This window comes from Festucalex cinctus, chromosome 1, assembly GCF_051991245.1.
Source record: "Festucalex cinctus isolate MCC-2025b chromosome 1, RoL_Fcin_1.0, whole genome shotgun sequence".
NCBI classification, from domain to species: Eukaryota; Metazoa; Chordata; class Actinopteri; order Syngnathiformes; family Syngnathidae; genus Festucalex; species Festucalex cinctus.
Window position 1 is genome coordinate 55,030,159 of NC_135411.1, and position 20,062 is coordinate 55,050,220.

General features: G+C 42.2%; 1 protein-coding gene and 1 pseudogene across 2 annotated transcripts; one reads left to right on the forward strand and one right to left on the reverse strand.

The window, feature by feature from the left end:
* Positions 1 to 20: 20 nt before the first annotated feature.
* LOC144001100 (cytosolic 5'-nucleotidase 3-like) lies at positions 21 to 4,389 on the forward strand. Its single transcript, XM_077495107.1, has 9 exons — positions 21 to 356; positions 643 to 741; positions 1,080 to 1,149; positions 1,231 to 1,277; positions 1,445 to 1,530; positions 1,622 to 1,711; positions 2,072 to 2,234; positions 2,467 to 2,667; positions 3,907 to 4,389. The coding sequence occupies exons 1-9, from the start codon at positions 354 to 356 to the stop codon at positions 4,015 to 4,017; spliced, it is 870 nt and encodes a 289-aa protein (XP_077351233.1). The 5' UTR covers positions 21 to 353; the 3' UTR covers positions 4,018 to 4,389.
* On the reverse strand, positions 3,773 to 19,345 carry LOC144001089 (peptidyl-prolyl cis-trans isomerase FKBP10-like; annotated as a pseudogene). The gene is made up of 10 exons (XR_013278370.1): positions 19,079 to 19,345; positions 16,872 to 17,017; positions 9,929 to 10,118; positions 9,724 to 9,869; positions 8,433 to 8,622; positions 8,193 to 8,338; positions 7,321 to 7,510; positions 6,991 to 7,133; positions 6,636 to 6,799; positions 3,773 to 4,731 (listed from the first exon to the last, which is right to left on the reverse strand). The product of XR_013278370.1 is annotated as a peptidyl-prolyl cis-trans isomerase FKBP10-like (transcript).
* Positions 19,346 to 20,062: the final 717 nt, after the last annotated feature.

Sequence of the window (20,062 nt, forward strand, 5' to 3'; positions counted from 1 at the left end):
ACACACACACAGAGTTACGCAAATAGTTGTGGTGCATTCATAGGCTGCTAGCGGGCTCGTAAACCTTAATATTTCGGCTCTGTCGATACTTTCCTTGTCAAAAGCGACGTCGTCTTATCAGGCAGCGTGTGACTGTTGCTACATCCCCTTCTTTCTGTTTTAATCATGTGATACAGCAACTCATTTTATACTCGCCGCAGTTCATTCGTGTGAGTCGTCAATACTCCTATAGTGTATACAACACGCGGAAGGCAGCACAAGTCGTCCTGACAAGCTCCTTGGGGCTGCCCAGTGCCCACCAAACACACTTCGAAATTAAACCGTGTCGTTCGCCGACACACAATTCTGTGGACATGGTAATGTTATCTAATATGTTTTTAGGTTTATTTTGTCGGCCGGCTTGAATGCGACTAACGTATTCAAGCTAGCTTAGCATCGTAGGCTCGCCCGAGCTTGCTGTCGTAAGGCTAAAACTCGAATGAACTATTATTGAAGGAAATGTTACTTGTATCGGTTTATCCTGTGAGTTAGGGTTGTATTTAACTAGTAACTAGCTGGCTAATGTTGGTCGAGTTTGGCGTTCGGATGATAAAGTGACCTTTTTGTGTCTACAATAAATCGAAAAGTGGCTTTGCTCTCCAGATTTCCGAGCTGTCCAATCCGTCTGTGTTTATGAGGGACCCACAGAGAGTCCACGAGATCCTCCAGTCCATGCTGAAGGCGGGTTCAAACACGTTACAGGTCAGACAGCAGTACGGTACACCTGTCACTCAGAACAATTTTGTCATTTGTGAGGGAGTGAAACACGGAGGAAGTCCAACAAGTTTATGTACCTGCTTGCACTTGAACAAAGATAGTATGGCCGATTGGCCTGTGACCAGTCTAGCATGCACCTACTCCAGCTAACCCGCCACCCCAATGAGAACAAGCATAAATATAAAATTAATGGATAGTTCCCTTGTCATGGCAGTATTTTTTTAATTGGTTCTCATTTCGTGGGTGTACCTAATATTGTGGCATTTTCCTTAAGTATTTCTAATCTGACACGTAGGGCCTACGTTAACTCTGTTTTCTCATAGGTTATTTCAGACTTTGATATGACGCTCACAAGATTTGCTTTTAATGGTAAAAGATGCCCCACATGTCACAGTAAGTATATATGTTAGTGTTATATGTAGGAAAAAGCGTTGATTAACTGGGTCATCTTTTTGTGTGTGTATTTGTGTGCAGATATTCTTGACAACAGCAAGCTAATCTCTCAAGAATGCAAAGGAAAGGTGGGTAGAAAGTTCAATTGTGGTTGTCTTAAAATGTTCCCTTGCTGTATTTCATCATAATACCTTTTTTAACTATCGACCATATGACTTCCTTTTATGCATCACCAATTTTTTTAACATTCCTAACTGTCATAAAAGAATGTTAAGAAGTGTTCCTATTGCCTCAGTTGAAGGATCTGTTGAACACGTATTACCCCATCGAGATTGACTCGTCACGCTCCATCGCAGAGAAGCTGCCGCTCATGGTGGAGTGGTGAGTCACTCACTCATCGACAAAATGACCACCGTTGACGCACTGACAACCCCGTCATCTGTCGTCTTTGCGTTTGTGATGTGACCAAAAGGTGGACGAGAGCGCATGAGCTGCTAGTGCAGCAGAACATCAGGAAGGACCTGCTGGCCACTGCGGTGCGAGAGTCCGACGCCAAACTCAGGTCGTACACGCATGCTTACATCGACATCAGTTTTTGGACAGATGTATATTTCTATTAAGTTTATCTTACTGATTTGTCTGCCTTAGAAATTGAGCGGCATTTCCATTAACCGTTAGCCGATTTTAGAAACGTTCTGTCATCAACATTGCTCATGTACAGTATATGTTCATAAAAGGGCTTTTTCTTTACCACTATGGCCTAAAAATGTAAATCATTATTTTTTTTAAGTGGTACTTCAAGCATGGCTGTTTCAGCATAGGAGGCATATGAAAGCAAGACAGCATGAAAAACAAATAAACCAATTCTGAATTTGAATTTGAAAGCTCGCCTGGCTGATCGCCATGTGGTCCATCATTACAGGGACGGCTACCAGCTGTTCTTTTCACACCTGCACGAGCACAGCATCCCTCTGCTCATCTTCTCCGCCGGCATCGGAGACATCCTGGAGGAGGTCATCCGCCAGGCAGGGGTCTTCTACCCCAACGTCAAGGTCTTCTCCAACTACATGGACTTTGATCAGACTGTGAGTAAGGCGTGGACTCAACTCGGACTTGACTTGAAAATCCAGCATCATTTTCAACATACTTTGCCATTTGTTTTGCATTCACCGCCTTTAAAGACTGCCAGAACTGATGGAACTAACGCCATTTCACAACATGATTTCATTTTCCAATTTGATGACTGGACTTCACTTGCTTGAAATTTGTCACAGTATCTTGGGACTTGCAACTTTGTGACTTCCTCCCTTCCACCAGGGGGTGCTGAAGGCCTTCAAGGGCGAGCTGATCCACATCTACAACAAACGGGAGGGCGCCCTGCTCAACACGGGTCACTTCCAGGAGCTGCGAGCCCGACCTAATGTGCTCCTGCTGGGAGATTCTCTGGGTGACCTGACCATGGCGGACGGCGTGCACAACATGGAGAACATCCTCAAGATCGGCTTCCTCAATGACAAGGTGATGCCAGAGACGTAATAAAAACATCTCATTGCGAAGTCTACTTTCAGTAAAACGGTACCAGACGTCTCTTCATCATAAGGCCTTTACTTGGACCAATGCATTTTTTTTTAATCATTAATTAGCATTATCGGTGTATATTAGAATTTTTTTAGTCAAATTGAATGTTTTTTTCCCCCATTTTTTCACAAGGAATGATACTTAAATATGTTTAAAATTGACACAAGTACAAGCGGTGTGGATCAGTGGTATGGTGGTCGTCTCCCAACCCAGAGGTTGTGGGTTCAATCCTATGCCATCGAAGTATCCTTGAGCAAGATGCTGAACCCCAAATTGCTCCTGATGCTGCATTATCAGTAGGTAAATGGGTAGTCAAAATGTAAAGCGCTTTGAGGGCCTTGTAAGGTGGAAAAGCGTTATATAAATAAAGTGCCATTTGTCATGATACTAATATGTTGACTTATATATCATCACTGGAAAACAAAACTGCTCCAAATTATTTAATTCCCCTCAAAGAATGAAGTAGTTTGCTGATTTAAAAAGAAATACTGAGATTAAAAAATAAAAAATAAAAAAAATAAAAATAAAAGCTTTTTGTTGGACATCGTAAGAGTTGAAAAACAAAAACTATCCAAACGGTTTTAGCCAAGAAAAAAAACTAATTTAAAAGGGACGTCAACTCAAAAGTTTTCTTCACAATATGTTGTATGTACCCTTGACTAGTTTAACAACATCCTGATTACTATTGCATTTGAGGAATATGAATAAAGCAGCAAAAGCCACCCATTTTTATCAATTTCAGTGGCAGCCATTTTGTCACTTGCTATCAACTAAAAATTACATCACAGTTGCTGAAGTTATGACCAAGCATGGCTCAAGCATCAGAAAACAGGTGCGCCGTAATTGGCTGCCACCTGAACCCTGAGCAACTATGATGTCAACAGCAAATGACAAAATGGCAGCCCCCTGAAGGTAGCTCCCAATTGCTTTTTGCTTTGACGCAAAAAAAACAAAACAAAAAAAACAACATATTTTAGAATGATTTCAATAAAAAAAAATGTTTTTTTTTAGAAAATAATGGCAAAAAAAAAAAAAAAATCAAATCAAATCATATTTGGGGATGGACAGCAACGGTAGGCCTTCTGAATTGCTGCTTGAGTCACTAAGTCGTACACCGTCAGCTTTTCCAGATGTCATGTGTGGTTTTCTGATTTTGTTGGGGATGGTGTTGACGTTCAGGTGGAGGAGAGGAAGCAGTCGTACTTGGACTCTTATGACATCGTGCTGGTGAAGGACGAGACCCTGGACGTGGCCAACGCCGTGCTACTCTACCTCACTGGAAACAAGTGACCCCCTTTTTATTTGGGGATATACTGGACACTCCTGAGTGACTTTTTTTGTTTTGACTAAAAGTCCTCCTGTCTGCACTTCTACTTCCTGTTTTGTTGACACACTTGATAGGCGCTAACATGGTGCTATTTCCAGAAAATGCCAGTCACATTTGCGTGTTTGCTGCTTTTTAAAGATGCCTCCTCTATTCTCCTTTTTCAATTCTATATTGTTACACAGCCAGTCAATCCTCCTTAAATAAATGTGCTGTCATTTTGTCACCTCTGTAGAGGACACGTTATTTTTTTTAAATTTTATTTCTCTCACAAAAATATTCTCTCTGGACTCTTCATTAAGTACAACATCCAAAATAAAAATGATGAACAAGTTCCACGTCTGCCTCACAGTTGGGAGGTTCTGGGTTTGAATCTTGCCTGGGGAAGTCTTCATGTTCTCTGACGTTAGACTGCGGTGGTGTACTTAATGTTGCGTCCTTCTCAATAATCTAAATAGTGGCTTATAGACATCACAGTGTGCAGATGACTCGGGCGGGGGCCTCTCCTTTTACAACTCGTCCCTCTCGTCCGTTTGTAGTGCTACCTCCTGGGCCACGATCTTCCCGTCTTTGTCAAGGTCCTGGCTATTGAACATGTCCCGAATTATGTCGTCGGGTGGTACGCCGGGCCTCAGGCGGCCGTTGCCTCTCTGAACCTGCAGCGTGATGAAATCCGAGAACTGCGAAGAGGAGAAGGAGGTTGATGTTATAAGTGTAGCATTTACACGTATGATTAGATCAGGTCTAAGCAACTCTTAACTTTTTATTTGACGTTGCCTGGTCATTTAAAATAAAATATTTTTTAAATTCAATTTAAGATTGAAAAATAATGCAAATACATTTTCAAAATACTTTGAGTATCCTTTTGACTGGTCATTTAAAATAAAATATTTTTTAAATTCAATTTAAGATTGAAAAATAATGCAAATACATTTTCAAAATACTTTTAAGTAGGGGTGTGAATTGCCTAGTACCTGACGATTCGATTCATATCACGATTCACAGGTCACGATTCGATTCGATACCGATTAATCCCCATACGAATTTATAAGTCGATTGTTGCGATTTTTTTTCATTCAAATTTAGAAAATACTAATCAGTAAGCTTGTAGAGTGTAAGATTTATATGAAAATGTATTATTTATTTATCTGAAATTTCAGTCTTATAGAGGTTGTAATCTGTTTCATGTTTGAACAGCATTGAAATAAAATATTAAGGCTTAATGTTCCGTTCATATAACATTCTTCCATGCTCAAGGTGTGAATCCTAACCCGAAGTCAGACGTTTTGTTGAATATTTTTCCATTAAAAATGGAAGTTTAAAAATCGATTCACACACACACCAAAAAAAAAAAAGGCAATGATAAGACGTTGAATCTGTAAGACTACCGAATGAACAATTCTGAGCTCTTCAAAAAAAAAAAAAAAATCGATTTTTTTTTTAATCGATTCGAGAATCGCGCGATGTAGTATCGCGATATATCGCCGAATCGATTTTTTTTTAACACCCCTACTTTTAAGTATCCTTTTAAATATTTAAGTCAATTCATTGTAAATTAAACAAAAATTTAGAATTTTACAAACATTTAACTGAATAAATCTAAACCATGAATAAGCATGATTTTAAATTATTGAATTCACATTTTTATTCATTTTAGTGTATAAGATGAAATAAACCATTTTATAAATACCTTTAACGTGTTAATTTCCTAAATAATTGTTACGTTGTGTATGAAATGTTAAAATATATTCATTAAATTTGTTTATTCATTTATTTTAATGATAAAGTAATGTTAAACTAACTACATAACCTTTACATTTAAATAAATAGTTAATTGTAAATGAGCATAAATTATTGTATTGGTCTGTATTTATATTAATCGCCCTACTGTATATGATAAAATGGAACTACTGTATTAGTAAAAACAAAACAAAAAAACACCTACATATTCGTTTCACGTGTCTTAAAGAATGGGTTAATTAATTTTGATTAAAATAATGGTAACTAATACATTTAAATAATGAGCATGATTTTGTTGATAAACAATAACTTGGTATAAATCTTTTAAAATAATTAGTTATAAATGCAGTTATTTAAAATCACAAAAAAAATCTAACTCATTCACTCCCAGCCATTTTGACTAAAGCAACCCCCATTTGTATCTGTTTCCGTTTTCCAGCAATTTGCATTAGAATATAGCTGTTCGTCCATATTCAAATTCCTGGTAAATACAAAGACAAAAAGAGCTTGCTGCAACAAGGCCCTTGCTGATCTCTTATACTCTGCTGCGACCTGCTGGCCACAATAACTACCATTGCTTTAAACCACCGCTTCATGTCAGAAGCTGCATCAAAGCCTTCTATATGCTCTTGCATTTAAAAAAAACAAAACGTGTAAACATATTTTTGGGAGTAAGGACAAAGTGTTAAAAAACGTTTTTACGCATTTTCGGGATTGAGTGAGTTAATTCTGATTTAAATCTATCTGACGTACACATTTTAAGTTGCTGTACCACATGTCTGTTTTCCAAAAGTAGGTGAAAGTTTACCCAGCCGCTGAATGTGCCGTTACGAGTAGGGGTTACCTCTTTCAGGGGCACCTGGCGGTCACCGTCGAGGTCCATGGCGGTGAAGAGGGGCTCGGGGACGTCCCCCAGCCACACGAACATGAAGCCGTCCGGGACGCCTTTCTGCAGCTCTACCAGCTCCAGCTGGAAGAACAGCACCGCGCTACCTGGAACCACACCGGCTGCACACAAGACATCATTAAGTACACCTCAACCAGCTTCTACAGGAACTAAATAATATACAATTTGAATAATTGGCTAACTAGAAAATGTTTAGAACACTTAAATTTGTTTTGGTCATGAAAATGATGTGGTGAGCCGATTTGGCCCCCAGGCCTTGAGGGCCACTTTGAGTGAGACATGTTTCTCCTACCTCCGTTTTCCCCGTGACCCCAGTGCGGCGGGACCACCACCTCCCTGGCCTCGCCCACGCACATGCCCATCAAACCCTGCTCCAGACCCGGGATCACCTCACCGGACCCCAGCGTAGTGACCGACGGCGAATCCGACTGGTCCCTATGCCCACATGCACACACAAAATGAAGCTATTCTTCCTCTCAAAATAAATAAAATGTACGAAAGTCCTCTCTGGGGTGTGTGTGGAAACCTTGATGCCATGCGGGCATTAACGTGCTGTTGCCGCAGAAACGTAAAGAGTAGCAGAGTGAGTCCATGCAGGGAGTGAAGAGCGGGTGGCGCTCACGAGGAGTACAGCAGCGTGCCGTCCATCAGCGAGCAGTTGTAGCGGTAACGCAGCCAGTCCGTCTTCTCGCTGCCGGGCCCGCACTCCTCGGCCCGGCGCACCACCTTCACCTCCACCTCGTCTTCCGGGTTGTGGAAGTCCAGCACGTGGATGTGGAACACCAGCACGGCCGAGCCGGGGATCAGACCGTCTGGTGCGTTTCGTGCAGGGAGGCGTTTTCAAATGCAAAATAAGATGCGTTGATTATGATTATTATGTTTTTGTTTTGTTTTGTTTTGTTTATCCGGGGCAGATATCACAAGTTGCACTTCTTTCTGTCCCCTTTCGTTTCTTTTTTTAACTCATTTGCTCCCAAAAACGTATAAATACGTTCTATTCTAAATATTACCATGCTTCCAAAGACGTATTTCTGAGTTCTTTTTAATGCTAGAGCATACAGAAGACTTTGATATACAGCCTTTGAACTGAAGAGAATGCTTGAAGCAATGGTAGTTATTACAAAAACGGCCATCAGGTGGTAGCAGAGTATAAGAGATCAACCAGGGCCATGTTGCGGAAAGTTCTTTTCTCCACGGTTTTAAGCAGATTTGTGAATAATGATGAAATTGAGCTATATTTTAATGCTAATTGCTGCAAAAGGAAAATAGATAGCAATATTCTCTTTTTTTATATGAAAGGAGAGACTCTAATCTTTCTTTTGGTAGGTTCCATGTTTTTATAGCAATAGAACACAATATTCTGTGGGCCTTGCAAAATCAGTCCAAATCCAGTACAACAGCCAGGAGCGAAGGGGGTTGCTTCAGTGAAAATGGCTGGCAGTGAATGAGTTAAAGAACGAAATGAATTCTTGAGGCTTGTCGCCACGCACTTACCGACGCCCTCTCCTCCGTACGCCAGGTGAGGCGGCACCACCACTTTCCTCTTCTCGCCCATACAAAGACCCTGCAGGGCTCGGTCTATGCCCGCGATGACGTAGCCTCGACCCACGTATGTGTTGTATGTGCTCTTCCTCTTGTAGCTAACACACACAGTGTATACAATTTGTGCTTGACTCCATTCCCTATTTTCATCACAATCGTCATTGGGCACGTAGGTTGGGCGTGGGCGTTCACCTGGAGTCGAAGGCCGTGCCGTCCTGGAAGGTGCCGTTGTAGTGGTAGCGGATGAAGTCCCCCACGCCGGTCCGCCGCTCGCAGTCTTCCGGGACCTCCTGGACCTCAACCACGATGTCATCTTTGGGGTTGAACACGTCCACCATCAGGACGTCAAACACCAGCGTGGCCTGAGGGGGCACCACTTTTCCTGTTGGGGGACACGGCTTGTCATCAAAACAATCCAGGTAACAGTACGTTAGTGGTAATTTCGTCAATGAAAACTAAACAAAAATAATTTCGTCAATACACATATTTCACTGGACTAAAAGTAGACTAGACTAAAACTCTCATTAATAAACAATAACTGGGACGATATCAGTATGCATTTTCGTCAACTAATGACGATGAGACGAAAATTATATGATTTTGTAAAGTCATGTGACACACAGTTGACATACTTCCTTTCAAATCTGCAGCTAGGAAGTGCAACATGCACAAACATGGAACAGAAGTGGATTCACAGTGAAAGGTTTAAAAAAAAAAAAAGTTTTTCAACATTATAACGTAACATTAATCCAATGGCTAAAACGTTCCAACAATAATGTTTATCCGACCGCTAACTAATGCCAGCTAATTCACTAGCACATAGCATGGAGCCATAGTAGCCACTTGTTGATATACAGTAATTGTGTGTCAAGTGGTTTTTCATCAAAAAGATGACAGAACATTTTCTGTGAAATAGTTTTAGAGCCGAAATGTTCAAACATGCTGTAACTTTTGACAAAAAAAGTAAATAAATACATAAATAAATAATACATAAATAAATACATAAATAAATAAATCCATCCATCCATTTTCTCGACCGCTTATTCCTCACAAGGATCGTGTGGGGTGCTGGAGCCTATCTCAGCTGGCTTTGGGCAGTAGGCGGGGTACACCCTGGACTGGTTGCCAGTCAGTCGCAGTACATATATAAATAAATAAATAATACAGGTGGTAAATTATTGTCCTGACTAAAACTAGACTAAAACACTGACAGTTTTTGTTGACTAAAACTAGACAAATAAAATTACATTTTCTTGGACTAAAATAAAGACTAAAATGCTAGACTTATAGTTGACTAAATCAAAACGGGATGAGGTTGACTAACTATAATAAAAACTAAAAGGCATGAAATTGAAACTGGACTAAAACTGAGAAAAAATAAAAAAAAATGGCAAATAAAATTACCACTAAAGTACGTCAAAAAGTACAAACAGGAAGTTGCACACAAACAGGTGGAAGTAACAAAATGGCGGCTGTTCAGTACTGTGTCCTTTCTCTCCGTACGCCAGGAACGGCGGGACGATGATGATGCGCCTTTCTGCGATGCACATTCCCAACAGTCCTTCCTCCATGCCCTTGATCAGGTCGCCTTGCCCCAAGTACGTGTCATAGGTCGTCTTCTTAGTGTGGCTGAAATGCAGACACGCATTAAAAACGCACACAAAATGAATAGAAACACGCACACTCACCTGGACAGAAAAGTCTTCCCGGTGAGCAAGGTGCCGTTGTAGTGATAGCGCACAAAGTCGGAGGCGGCGGCGGCACGTACGCATCGCTCGGGTTTGCTGATTGTGCGGATTTGGATTTTGTCCTCGGAGTTCCAAATGTCCAGCAGCAGCACGTCGTACACTAAGACGGCATCTGGCGGGATCACGCCGCCTGCAAATACACATTTGAAAAGGTTAACAACTTATTGGGGCAAATGTAATTTCAAATAGAGGGTAAAGGTAAAAATAAACACTCAAGTACAGTACAGGTTTCCACCCCGGTCAGGGGCGGACTGACCGACGGGGGTACCGGGTAAATCCTTGGTGGGCCGCCAGTCTGGGCCACACAAAAAAAAATAAAATAAAAAACCCTAGATTTTATTTTTTATTTTTTACGCCCCTCGTGTTTTACAATACACATCGTTTAAGAGAATATATGTACAGCCCACTATATTATAAATACAGGCCAACTCTTCACAAAGCCACAGCGACAGCCGTGTGCAGCCGCGCACTTGCACCGTCCACTTGTGAGGAGGACACGCAGTGCTAGCGCCTGGCGGAGTGATTCGCCCAAGTCATTGCAAACACAAACTCAGAACAATGCAGGCCAACTGACCGTGTATGCTTCGTCGGATTGTCGCTTTGTGATCAATAATAAGCAGCGCTGCCGCAGTAAATTAACTACAAATGAGTGCAAGAGCGCATCAGCCCACAGGTGCGCACCAGCCCCCTATACCCCTTGTTACTATAGCACGATATAGTGAGGGAGAAAAGAGAGAAAAATGTCAAAGAAAAAAGGTGGCTGAGAAGGAAATGAGTGCTGCCGAAGAAATAAGATGGAAGAAAATAATGCTACGTGAAAGTGCAGCCAAATCCTTTTTAGTGAAGGAAAGGGGCCCAAAGACGCTGAGGTAGGTTCCAGCAGCACGTCGACAGATAGGCCCGGTGGAAAGCACATTTAATATGGCTCAATATTAGACCAAGTAGTCCATACATTTAATGCAAATGATTTGGTCATGGAGCATCATTGAAAACTAATGGCATGAAAGTTAATAGGATGCTGCAACTAAGACACGCGAGGAGGAACACAAGGAAACAGCTCGTGTTGTTCGGCGGAAAAGTGAGCAAATGTTCATTGCTATAGGCTGTAGCACTCTTGATTAGACGCACTCCTCATGGGGGAAAAAAAAAAAAAAGACCATGGTTGGATAATACTGAAGAGGTCGCGTATTTTTTTTATTTTTGCCTCTACAACCATTAGTAAATATCATCGGTACGTCACACCGGTGTTGTGATATGTAACTGGAACTAGTTACTGCCTCCAGGCGGAGTGATACGCTGTGTACGATAGGCTTGAGGAGCGTATGGATATGTGTGATTGGGCTTGTGTAGTAAAGAGTGGAGTGCACTAAAAAGATCATCTGAACTCTACCAAAGACTCATTATTGCTTCACGAATAACACAACATGGTGGCAGCGGTAATGGATTGCCTGCTAAACGTCGATGTCTACTCTCTACTCACGGAGTAATTGTCCGAGGATAATTCATTGCTGTTGAACGTGGTGAGTGAGACGGAGCTAAGTGCTAACGGAGGCAAGCTACATATCGGCGGTGCATTGAAGCTACATGTGCAGTATGGCGTTGCATATACCAGTGATGAATTGGTCCGAAGCGGATCTGAGTGAAGCTATAACGTTATTCAGGCAGAAGATGTGTCTCTATTTGGATGATGAAGGAATAACGGATGAAGTTAAACAAGCTCGAAAAATATGCAGAGGTATTGGGGATGAAGGGCTAAGAAGGCTTAATGCTAGTGGACTCAGTGATGATGATAAGAAAGACCCGCAAAAGCTGTGGACATTTTTTGAAGACCAACTGAAGCTGAATGTGAATTTCAGGATTCACAGACTCCACTTAATGCAATTCAGACAAAAGTCAGATGAAAACATTGATGATTTTGTGACTAGGGCGAGAACTTTAGCGCTGAAATGTCAATTCACTGACGCAGAGTTGAATGAACGTCTTATTGAACTCATAATTGCTAGCACCCCACATGATGCACTGAGAAATGACCTGTATGGAAAACCCCAAGGCTATTCTTTGGCTGATGTGCCGAAAGAAGGACGGAAATATGAAGCATTAACTGCGGGGAATGCGCAGTTGAGCCAGCTTGGATTGTCTAAATCAGAAAATTCAGAAAATGTGCATGCCATACAGAGGGACCACACATGTCGGAGATGTAACACAAGCCATCATCCACGCCAGTGTCCTGCATTCCATGACATCTGCAAGGCTTGTGGTAAGAAAGGACATTGCTGTAAGAAGACAAAACAACAACATAAGCAAGATGGTGACATAAGTAGAACAAGTAAGTCACATCCAACCCAATACATGCATGCCAAACACAAGGGATATAAGAAAGGACAGAAATTCAAAATAGATGTGGTTGACAGTCAAGACACACAGGAAGAATTATAGCATGAGTTCCATTCTATCACTGTCAGTGACAAGTGTATGCACAGCATTGAAAGTACAGCACCTAGAGAGGAGGCATACACCGCACTGAATGTGAGACCACCGGATGTGCCAGGCGATGGACATACACTTCGTCTTAAAATTGACACAGGGGCGTCAGGAAATACTCTACCACTGAGGACATTTAGACAAATGTATGGAAGTGGAACGAGAGCACTACAAAGGCTCAAGAAAAATAAGAGGAGGTTATCTGCCTACAGTGGCCATGAGATTCATTGTCTCGGAACCATAACCATCCCATGTCAGTACAAAGATTCCGAATGGATCAATGCCAAGTTCTATGTCGTGGATGTACCAGGACCAGCTGTGGTTGGACTACCCACGAGTGAGCTACTAAAGCTAGTGACTGTACATGTGGACACTGTACAAGGAACAATGAATGACGACAAAGGAGGGAAAACACAGAAAAACCTGCCGAAGATAACAACATGCAGTGATCTCAAGAGAGCATACCCAAACCAGTTTGACAAAATAGGGAACTTTGAACGGGCTGCAAAACTGATTTTGAAGGATGATGCAGAGCCGTTCATCGATCCGCCACGAAAGTGCAGCATACACATTAAAGACAAACTTCAAGAGGAGCTAAACAAACTGGTTGAAGAGGGTGTACTACAAAAAGTGGAACCGCATACTGACTGGTGTTCAAGTTTGGCATACAGTACCAAAAGGGATGGAACCCTACGGATATGCCTAGACCCACAAAAACTAAACTCGAGCCTGAAAAGATGCCCACACAAAATACCAACTGTGGAGGAGCTGAACCCCAAATTTGCAAATGCAAAAATATTCAGCAAGCTGGATGCAAAAGCTGGATATTGGTCAATACACCTGGATGAAGAATCACAACTTTTGACAACATTTCGCACTCCATTTGGCAGATACTGCTGGAAACGTTTGCCTTTTGGACTAAGTGTGTCACAGGACCTTTTCCAGGCCAGGATGGACCAAATTCTCGAGGGGCTCGATGGTGTGGTCAGTATAGCTGATGACATTGTTGTCAGTGGAAAAAATGAAGAAGAGCATGACAGACATCTGATCGGCTTGATGGAACGGGCATTTGAAGCAGGTATGGTGTTCAACAGCGAGAAATGTGCCATCAAGCAGGAAAGCATCTCATTCTTTGGCAACCTTTACACCGAAGACGGCATAAAACCTGACGTGGCAAAAGTAAGAGACATCCAAGGAATGCCGTCTCCTCAAAACAAAGACGAACTGCACAGATTCCTTGGAATGCTCACATACCTCGCAGCCTACATACCCAAGTTTGCTGAAAAGGCACACACCTTAAGAGGGCTGCTGAAAAGCGATGTGGGTATGGGAAGCTGATCATCAGAAATGCTTTGAGGAGTTGAAAGAAGCTATTGCTGAGGATGTATGTCTGAAATACTATGACGCAAGCACACCTTTGACGCTTTAGGTAGATGCATCACAAAAAGGCCTTGGAATAGCGCTGGTACAAAATGACAAACCCATTGCATTTGGATCAAAAACACTGACAGACTGCCAGTCAAGGTACAGCAACATTGAAAGAGAAATGCTGGCGATCGTGTACGGTATGCAGCGGTACCATACTTACCTGTATGGTAAGTCATTCACAGTGATCACAGATCACAAGCCACTGGTCACCATCTGTGCAAAACCTCTACATGCAGCACCACCTCGTCTCCAACGTATGTTGATTAAAACCCAAGGATACAACTATGAAGTCAAATACAGACCTGGAGCGGAGATGGTACTGGCAGACACACTCAGTAGACTGCCAAACCCTGAAAATGATGGTGAGATTCAATTGGATGAACGCATAGATGGAGTCAACGCTGAAATAGACGACCCAGGAAAGTACACAATTGCCATGATAAACTTCTCCTGTGAGAAGCAAGAAGCATTACGCAAACTAACTGCTGATGACCCAAAACTTGGACAGCTGAAAGAACTTATCTACAAAGGATGGCCTGACAGTATGAAGGACCTTCCCAAAGACTTGCGTGCATACTGGTCTTTCAGAGATGAGCTTGCTGTGGAAGCCGGAGTCATATTCAAGGGAAGACAGATACTCATTCCTGAACCATTGCGCAAAGACATTTTGAGTCAACTCCATGTGGGCCATCAAGGTATAGAAAAAACACGCCGGCTGGCAAGAGAAAGCGTCTACTGGATAAAGATAAATGAGGACATTGAGAAGACATGTAAGTCCTGCAGTGTGTGTGCAGAGCATCAGGATGCGAATCCAAAAGAACCTCTCACACCGCACAGCACACCTTCAAAACCATGGCAGTCAATAGCGTCTGACTTGTTTGAAATCAAGGGTCGCCAGTTCCTGCTGACTGTGGATAGATACTCCAAGTATCCACTGGTGGATGAAATGTCTACTCCAGTTTCCAGCCATTCTGTTGCACGACATCTTCAAACATACATGTCTATGTTTGGACGGCCGGATGAAATACTGACTGACAATGGACCACAATTCACTGGACAACCTTTTAAAGAACTGATGACTGCGTGGGGGGTAAGACACATTACAAGTTCACCAAATTACCCGAAAAGTAATGGTTTCATCGAAAGGCATGTAAGATACGTTAAGGCTATCGTGAAGAAAACAATACAAAACAAAGATGACCTGTACATTGCTTTGCTGCAAGTAAGGGCGACACCTATTGACAGCAAGTTGCCATCACCTGCAGAGCTTCTCTTTGGCAGCAGTGTCACTACCCTGTTGCCAAGCCGGACAGATCCAGGAAGAGAGGAACACCGAGAGCATCTGGCGCATAGAGCAGCTGCAATGAAAGAGCACCATGACCGTAGCTCTCACAAGGAACTCCCTGAACTACATCCTGGACAGCATGTGACAATGTGGGACAAGGAGAGACGGACATGGCACCCAGCAGTTGTCTTGCATAAATGCATTGAGCCGCGGAGCTACATTGTTCAAACACCAAATGGAAATAATCTGAGACGCAACAGGAGCCATCTACGTGGACCCTACAACATAAGGATGCAACAAACACAGCCTGTAAGGAGAGTGAACTTTGCAGAGCCAGATATGTGGGATGAAGATCACCAGGATCACAGAGGGCAAAGACAAGAGGATACACCAAACAGAAAAACTAAAACCAATGAGCCAATAAAAACAAGATGTGGAAGGCTTGTAGTCAAACCAGCTCGCTACAAGGACTACGTTGAATAGTGAAGCTATAGAAGAGAAAACAAAAGTCTTTTGCGTTCTGTGTAAACATTTTCTGCAAAGTTGATGTGTTCAAATATGACAAGTTTGTTATCTTAAAATGGATAGAATTAGGATTTCTGTGTAGAACACAAATTTATGTTGATGCAAATCTTTGTTATGTTTTGTTATGGGATCGTTCATGTAAATCAGGGGGGATGTTGTGATATGTAACTGGAACTAGTTACTGCCTCCAGGCGGAGTGATACGCTGTGTACGATAGGCTTGAGGAGCGTATGGATATGTGTGATTGGGCTTGTGTAGTAAAGAGTGGAGTGCACTAAAAAGATCATCTGAACTCTACCAAAGACTCATTATTGCTTCACGAATAACACAACAACCGGGGCCCAGACTGTGCGGGGGCCTATGACGAGAGAGAGGGGGAGAGAGGGGGAGGGGGGAGAGACAGAGAGAGAGAGAGACGTAAAAGACTTTAAAGAGCGCGGCGAGCAAGGTCATGGGAGTAGCAACTTATTTTTGTTATTAAGTGCAGTTAGTGGGATTCAAATCTATGACAAATTACTTAATTGTTATTTGGTGCCCGAGTGATCATTTTGCATATATTCAAACAGATTTAAAAGCTTTTAAACAGAATGTATTTTTGTAGTATTTTTAGTGTTCAATCTAAATGTCACTGGCGGCACGGTGACTGACTAGTTAGCACGTCCGCTTCCCAGTTCTGAGGTCTCCGGTTCGAGTCCAGGCTCGGACCTTCCTGGGTGGAGTTTGCATGTTCTCCCCGTGCCCGCGTGGGTCTTCTCCGGGTACTCCGGTCTCCTCCCACATTCCGAAGACATGCGTGGCAGGTTAATTGGGCACTCCGAATTGTTCCTAGGTGTGAGTGTGAGCATGGATGGTTGTTGGTCTCTGTGTGCCCTGCGACTGGCTGGCAACCAGTCCAGGGTGTCCCCCGCCTACTGCCCAAAGCCAGCTGAGGTAGGCTCCTTATTAAAGCTCTATAGCCTCGTCGTATTAGTTTCCCCTACATATATTCAACATACAGTGGATTATCGTCCAAAAAAACAAACAAAAAAACAAAAACATTTCTTCGCGTTAGTGCAACACACCAGGCTGGCTGGCCCCCTACAATATACGTGTGGGGCTGGTCCATCAAAACTCCCGGGCCACTTTTTCCCCCCAGTCCGCCCCTGACCCCGGTATGAAAGTTACCTGTTCCCACACTCCCATAGGCCAGGTGCGGCGGGACGGTGATCTTGCGGCGCTCATTGACACAGGTGCCCAGCAGGCCGCGGTCCATTCCTTGGATGAGGCGGCCCACTCCCACCTGACTGGTGAAAGCCTTACCTCGGTCATGACTGCATGTAAGCACACAAATGGATGCAATGCAAAATGAAAACGTTGATGGTTTTACAGAAAAGAGCAGTAAGAATTATCCATAGTGCTCCATATAATGCACACACACACACAAATTGTTTATTGAAGCTAAACTATTGAAATTATATGATTTAATAAACTATAGAACTATTCAGATAATGTATAAGGCGGCCAGACACTGTCTCCCTTACAACTTGCAAATATGCTTCCAGGCCAAGGAATCAAAATATGATTTGAGAGAGAAACTTGTGTTTGTACAGAGATGTGTTAGAACTACACTGAAGTCATTTTCGATCTCCTGTACTGGTGTAAAATTATGGAATTCACTAGATTGGGGACTAACTGGAACACAGACACTAGCTGGATTTAAGAAAAAATATAAAGAATTTGTATTAACTAGTTATAGTGAAGAAAATGTTTAACCTGTCTTTTGTTTAACTTGTAAGTGGAGAGAAATAACTTTTGTGTTATCAAAAATGAGGGAGCTTCAACACAGAAATGTAAACACGTCTGACTATGTTGTTGAAGTGCAAGGACATTTAATCTTGAATCATTTGAAAACAGCATCTGTGCTGAGTGCTGAGAAAAGGACACTCTGCTCCAAAAACTTTTGACAAACCAGTATGGATTTAATTAGCTGTTCTCTAAGTGCGTTTGACAAAATCTTTTCTACGATGAGACCTGGACCTACTCAACGTTTATGTCCAAGTGGAACTCACATGTCTGGATATGCTGAAGATTCCTGGGCTAAGTGGAGATCATTGTGTCTGACGCCTCTGGGGGTGGAGGACGTGGAGGACGTATACCTGCTTGCTGTGCTGGTGGTTATGCTGATGCTGCTGGGTATTGGATCCCACTGGCTGTTTCGTACGCTACGAAAAATGTCTGATCGCCAGAAGAATGCAGAGGAAATGGCTGCGGCCACCCTGAGAGCCATCACTGGCGTGCAAGCCGGCCGAACTAAGGCCTGTGATGACACTCCTCTGGTGAAAAACGACCTTGCAGCACTCAACCTTGCCATGAACGGAATGAGGAGAGACATGGCCACAAGGTTGCTTAAACTGGAGAAAAAAGTCGCGATGAACCAAAATCGTGATGAAGACGGATCTGACTGAAGGAGGTGTCGGACACATGGTTTTCACTATGCCCAGTTATCTAAAGCTGCTGGACTGTGATAATCCACATGGTATTAATCAACAAGTGATCAACAAACTATTGGAACGAATCTTCTGTCAAGAACTACATGCGATCAAATCGCTGGTGAAGATGAACTGATTGAACTCTCAATAATCCATTTGCCTGAATCAAAAGTCTCCGAATGTAATCAACTGCATAACTAACTTCATGGACTTGATGAACTGAGTGAAATTTTATCATCTCTGCTGATTCTTAACTACTACTGCTTGATTTTATGCGTCCTAGTATAGTATGGGGGCGGGAATTTATAAGCTTTATGCTTCTTCCTGCCAGCCCTTTTTCTTTGCGGTTATTATATGTCAAAATTGTATGATGAAATGTTTGATTGTCACAATGCTGTCCGAAAGGAAAAATGAACAAATAAATCAAATCAAATCAAAAAACAAACAAAAACAACAACAACAACAAAAAAACAGGTTCTACTTTCACTGTGATGCCACGATGCGTCACACCCTCTCATCCCCCCACCTTCGGAACCAACATACTACCAGGTGCTACTCTTTCATTGTGTTTAAAAAAAAAATTCTTTTTAAACTCCCAAAATTGTGCATTTTATATTTACTGTGTGGATTGAAAATAGTAATAATTAAAGAAAATTAACGATATTTGTTGTCCTTTAGTAATTGAATTACAACAAATACAAAGTACTACGAATCCGAAAAATAACTTAAAATTTAAAGAAAAGTTATTTTTTTGGCCAAAAAAATAAATAACAGCATCAACAGGCTAACTTTAGAGATATCGCTAGTAAAAGATCACTCAAACGCGCATGCTCAGTTCATACCTTGGCGGTTAAACGTAAACCAATCAAAAGTGACGTAACAAACAAACAAACAAAACTTCACCTGGAGTCGAACATCTTTCCGTTCGACTGGAAGGTTCCGTTGAAGTGGTACCGAACGAAGTCTTCAGTTTGGACCTCGCGGGGGCAACGTTTGGGCATATGGTAGCGGTCCACTACGACGTCTACCGGGGGAGGCGGCTCGGCGCGACATTTCACGGCGACGACGTGAAGGAAAAGCAACAGAGGAAACATCCCGACTTTGGAGACTGAGGAAGCCCAGTCTGCAGGATGCAGAATCGAACCAGTAGTACATGTAGTAACATTAGACAGTGTGAAAAAAACCTATTCCGATCATGTGTTTCAAAATAATATACAAATTGTAAAAGTTTGAAAGCGTAGAACTGAACCGTGTGTGAAACAACCCGAAAGAACGGTCATATAAATTGATGTTATTGCAATCCGCCCAACATATAGATTGATTTACACTGCATGGAATGTTAACAGTGTGTTTCTTATCGACTCGACGAGGCTGTTTTTTTATTATTATTTATTTTTTTATTTTGAAGAACGCGGACTTTACGTTCGTTTCCCGTCATTTCTGTCTGATCGTGAAACTTGACTCATCTTCGTCGTGGCTGCTGGCGAAGGGAAAAGGGGGAGAGGGGAGTGGCCCTTAATGGAATTGTGCAAACGTGTAACAAGGTTAGCACAAAAAAAAAGAAGAAAAAAAAGAAGATAAGAATATGATACGATGACGTCATCGGTCAAAAGCTACAACTCCGTTTTGCCACATCTTTTATAGTCCATACGAGTCTGCCAGTATTGTCCCTTTTGTGTCTTGTTGGCTGACGTCAAATATGTGCAAAAAAAAAAATCATGTAGTTATTTTTCTTAAAAAACAAAATGAAGTTTGCAAGAATTTCTGTCTCCACATGTCTCATCTCCGACACACGATTGCAATGTGGCAGGTAGTTAACACGCACATTTAGAGTTTGTACTATATGGTTGAACAGTAATAACTTGAACTGCAGAAATGATATTTTGC

Excerpts from the sequence above, each read along its gene's own strand:
- LOC144001100 (XM_077495107.1), top strand. Across the intron at positions 1,150-1,230 it reads AAGATGCCCCACATGTCACA|ATATTCTTGACAACAGCAAG; the intron begins GTAAGTATATAT and ends ATTTGTGTGCAG. Across the intron at positions 1,712-2,071 it reads GAGTCCGACGCCAAACTCAG|GGACGGCTACCAGCTGTTCT; the intron begins GTCGTACACGCA and ends CCATCATTACAG.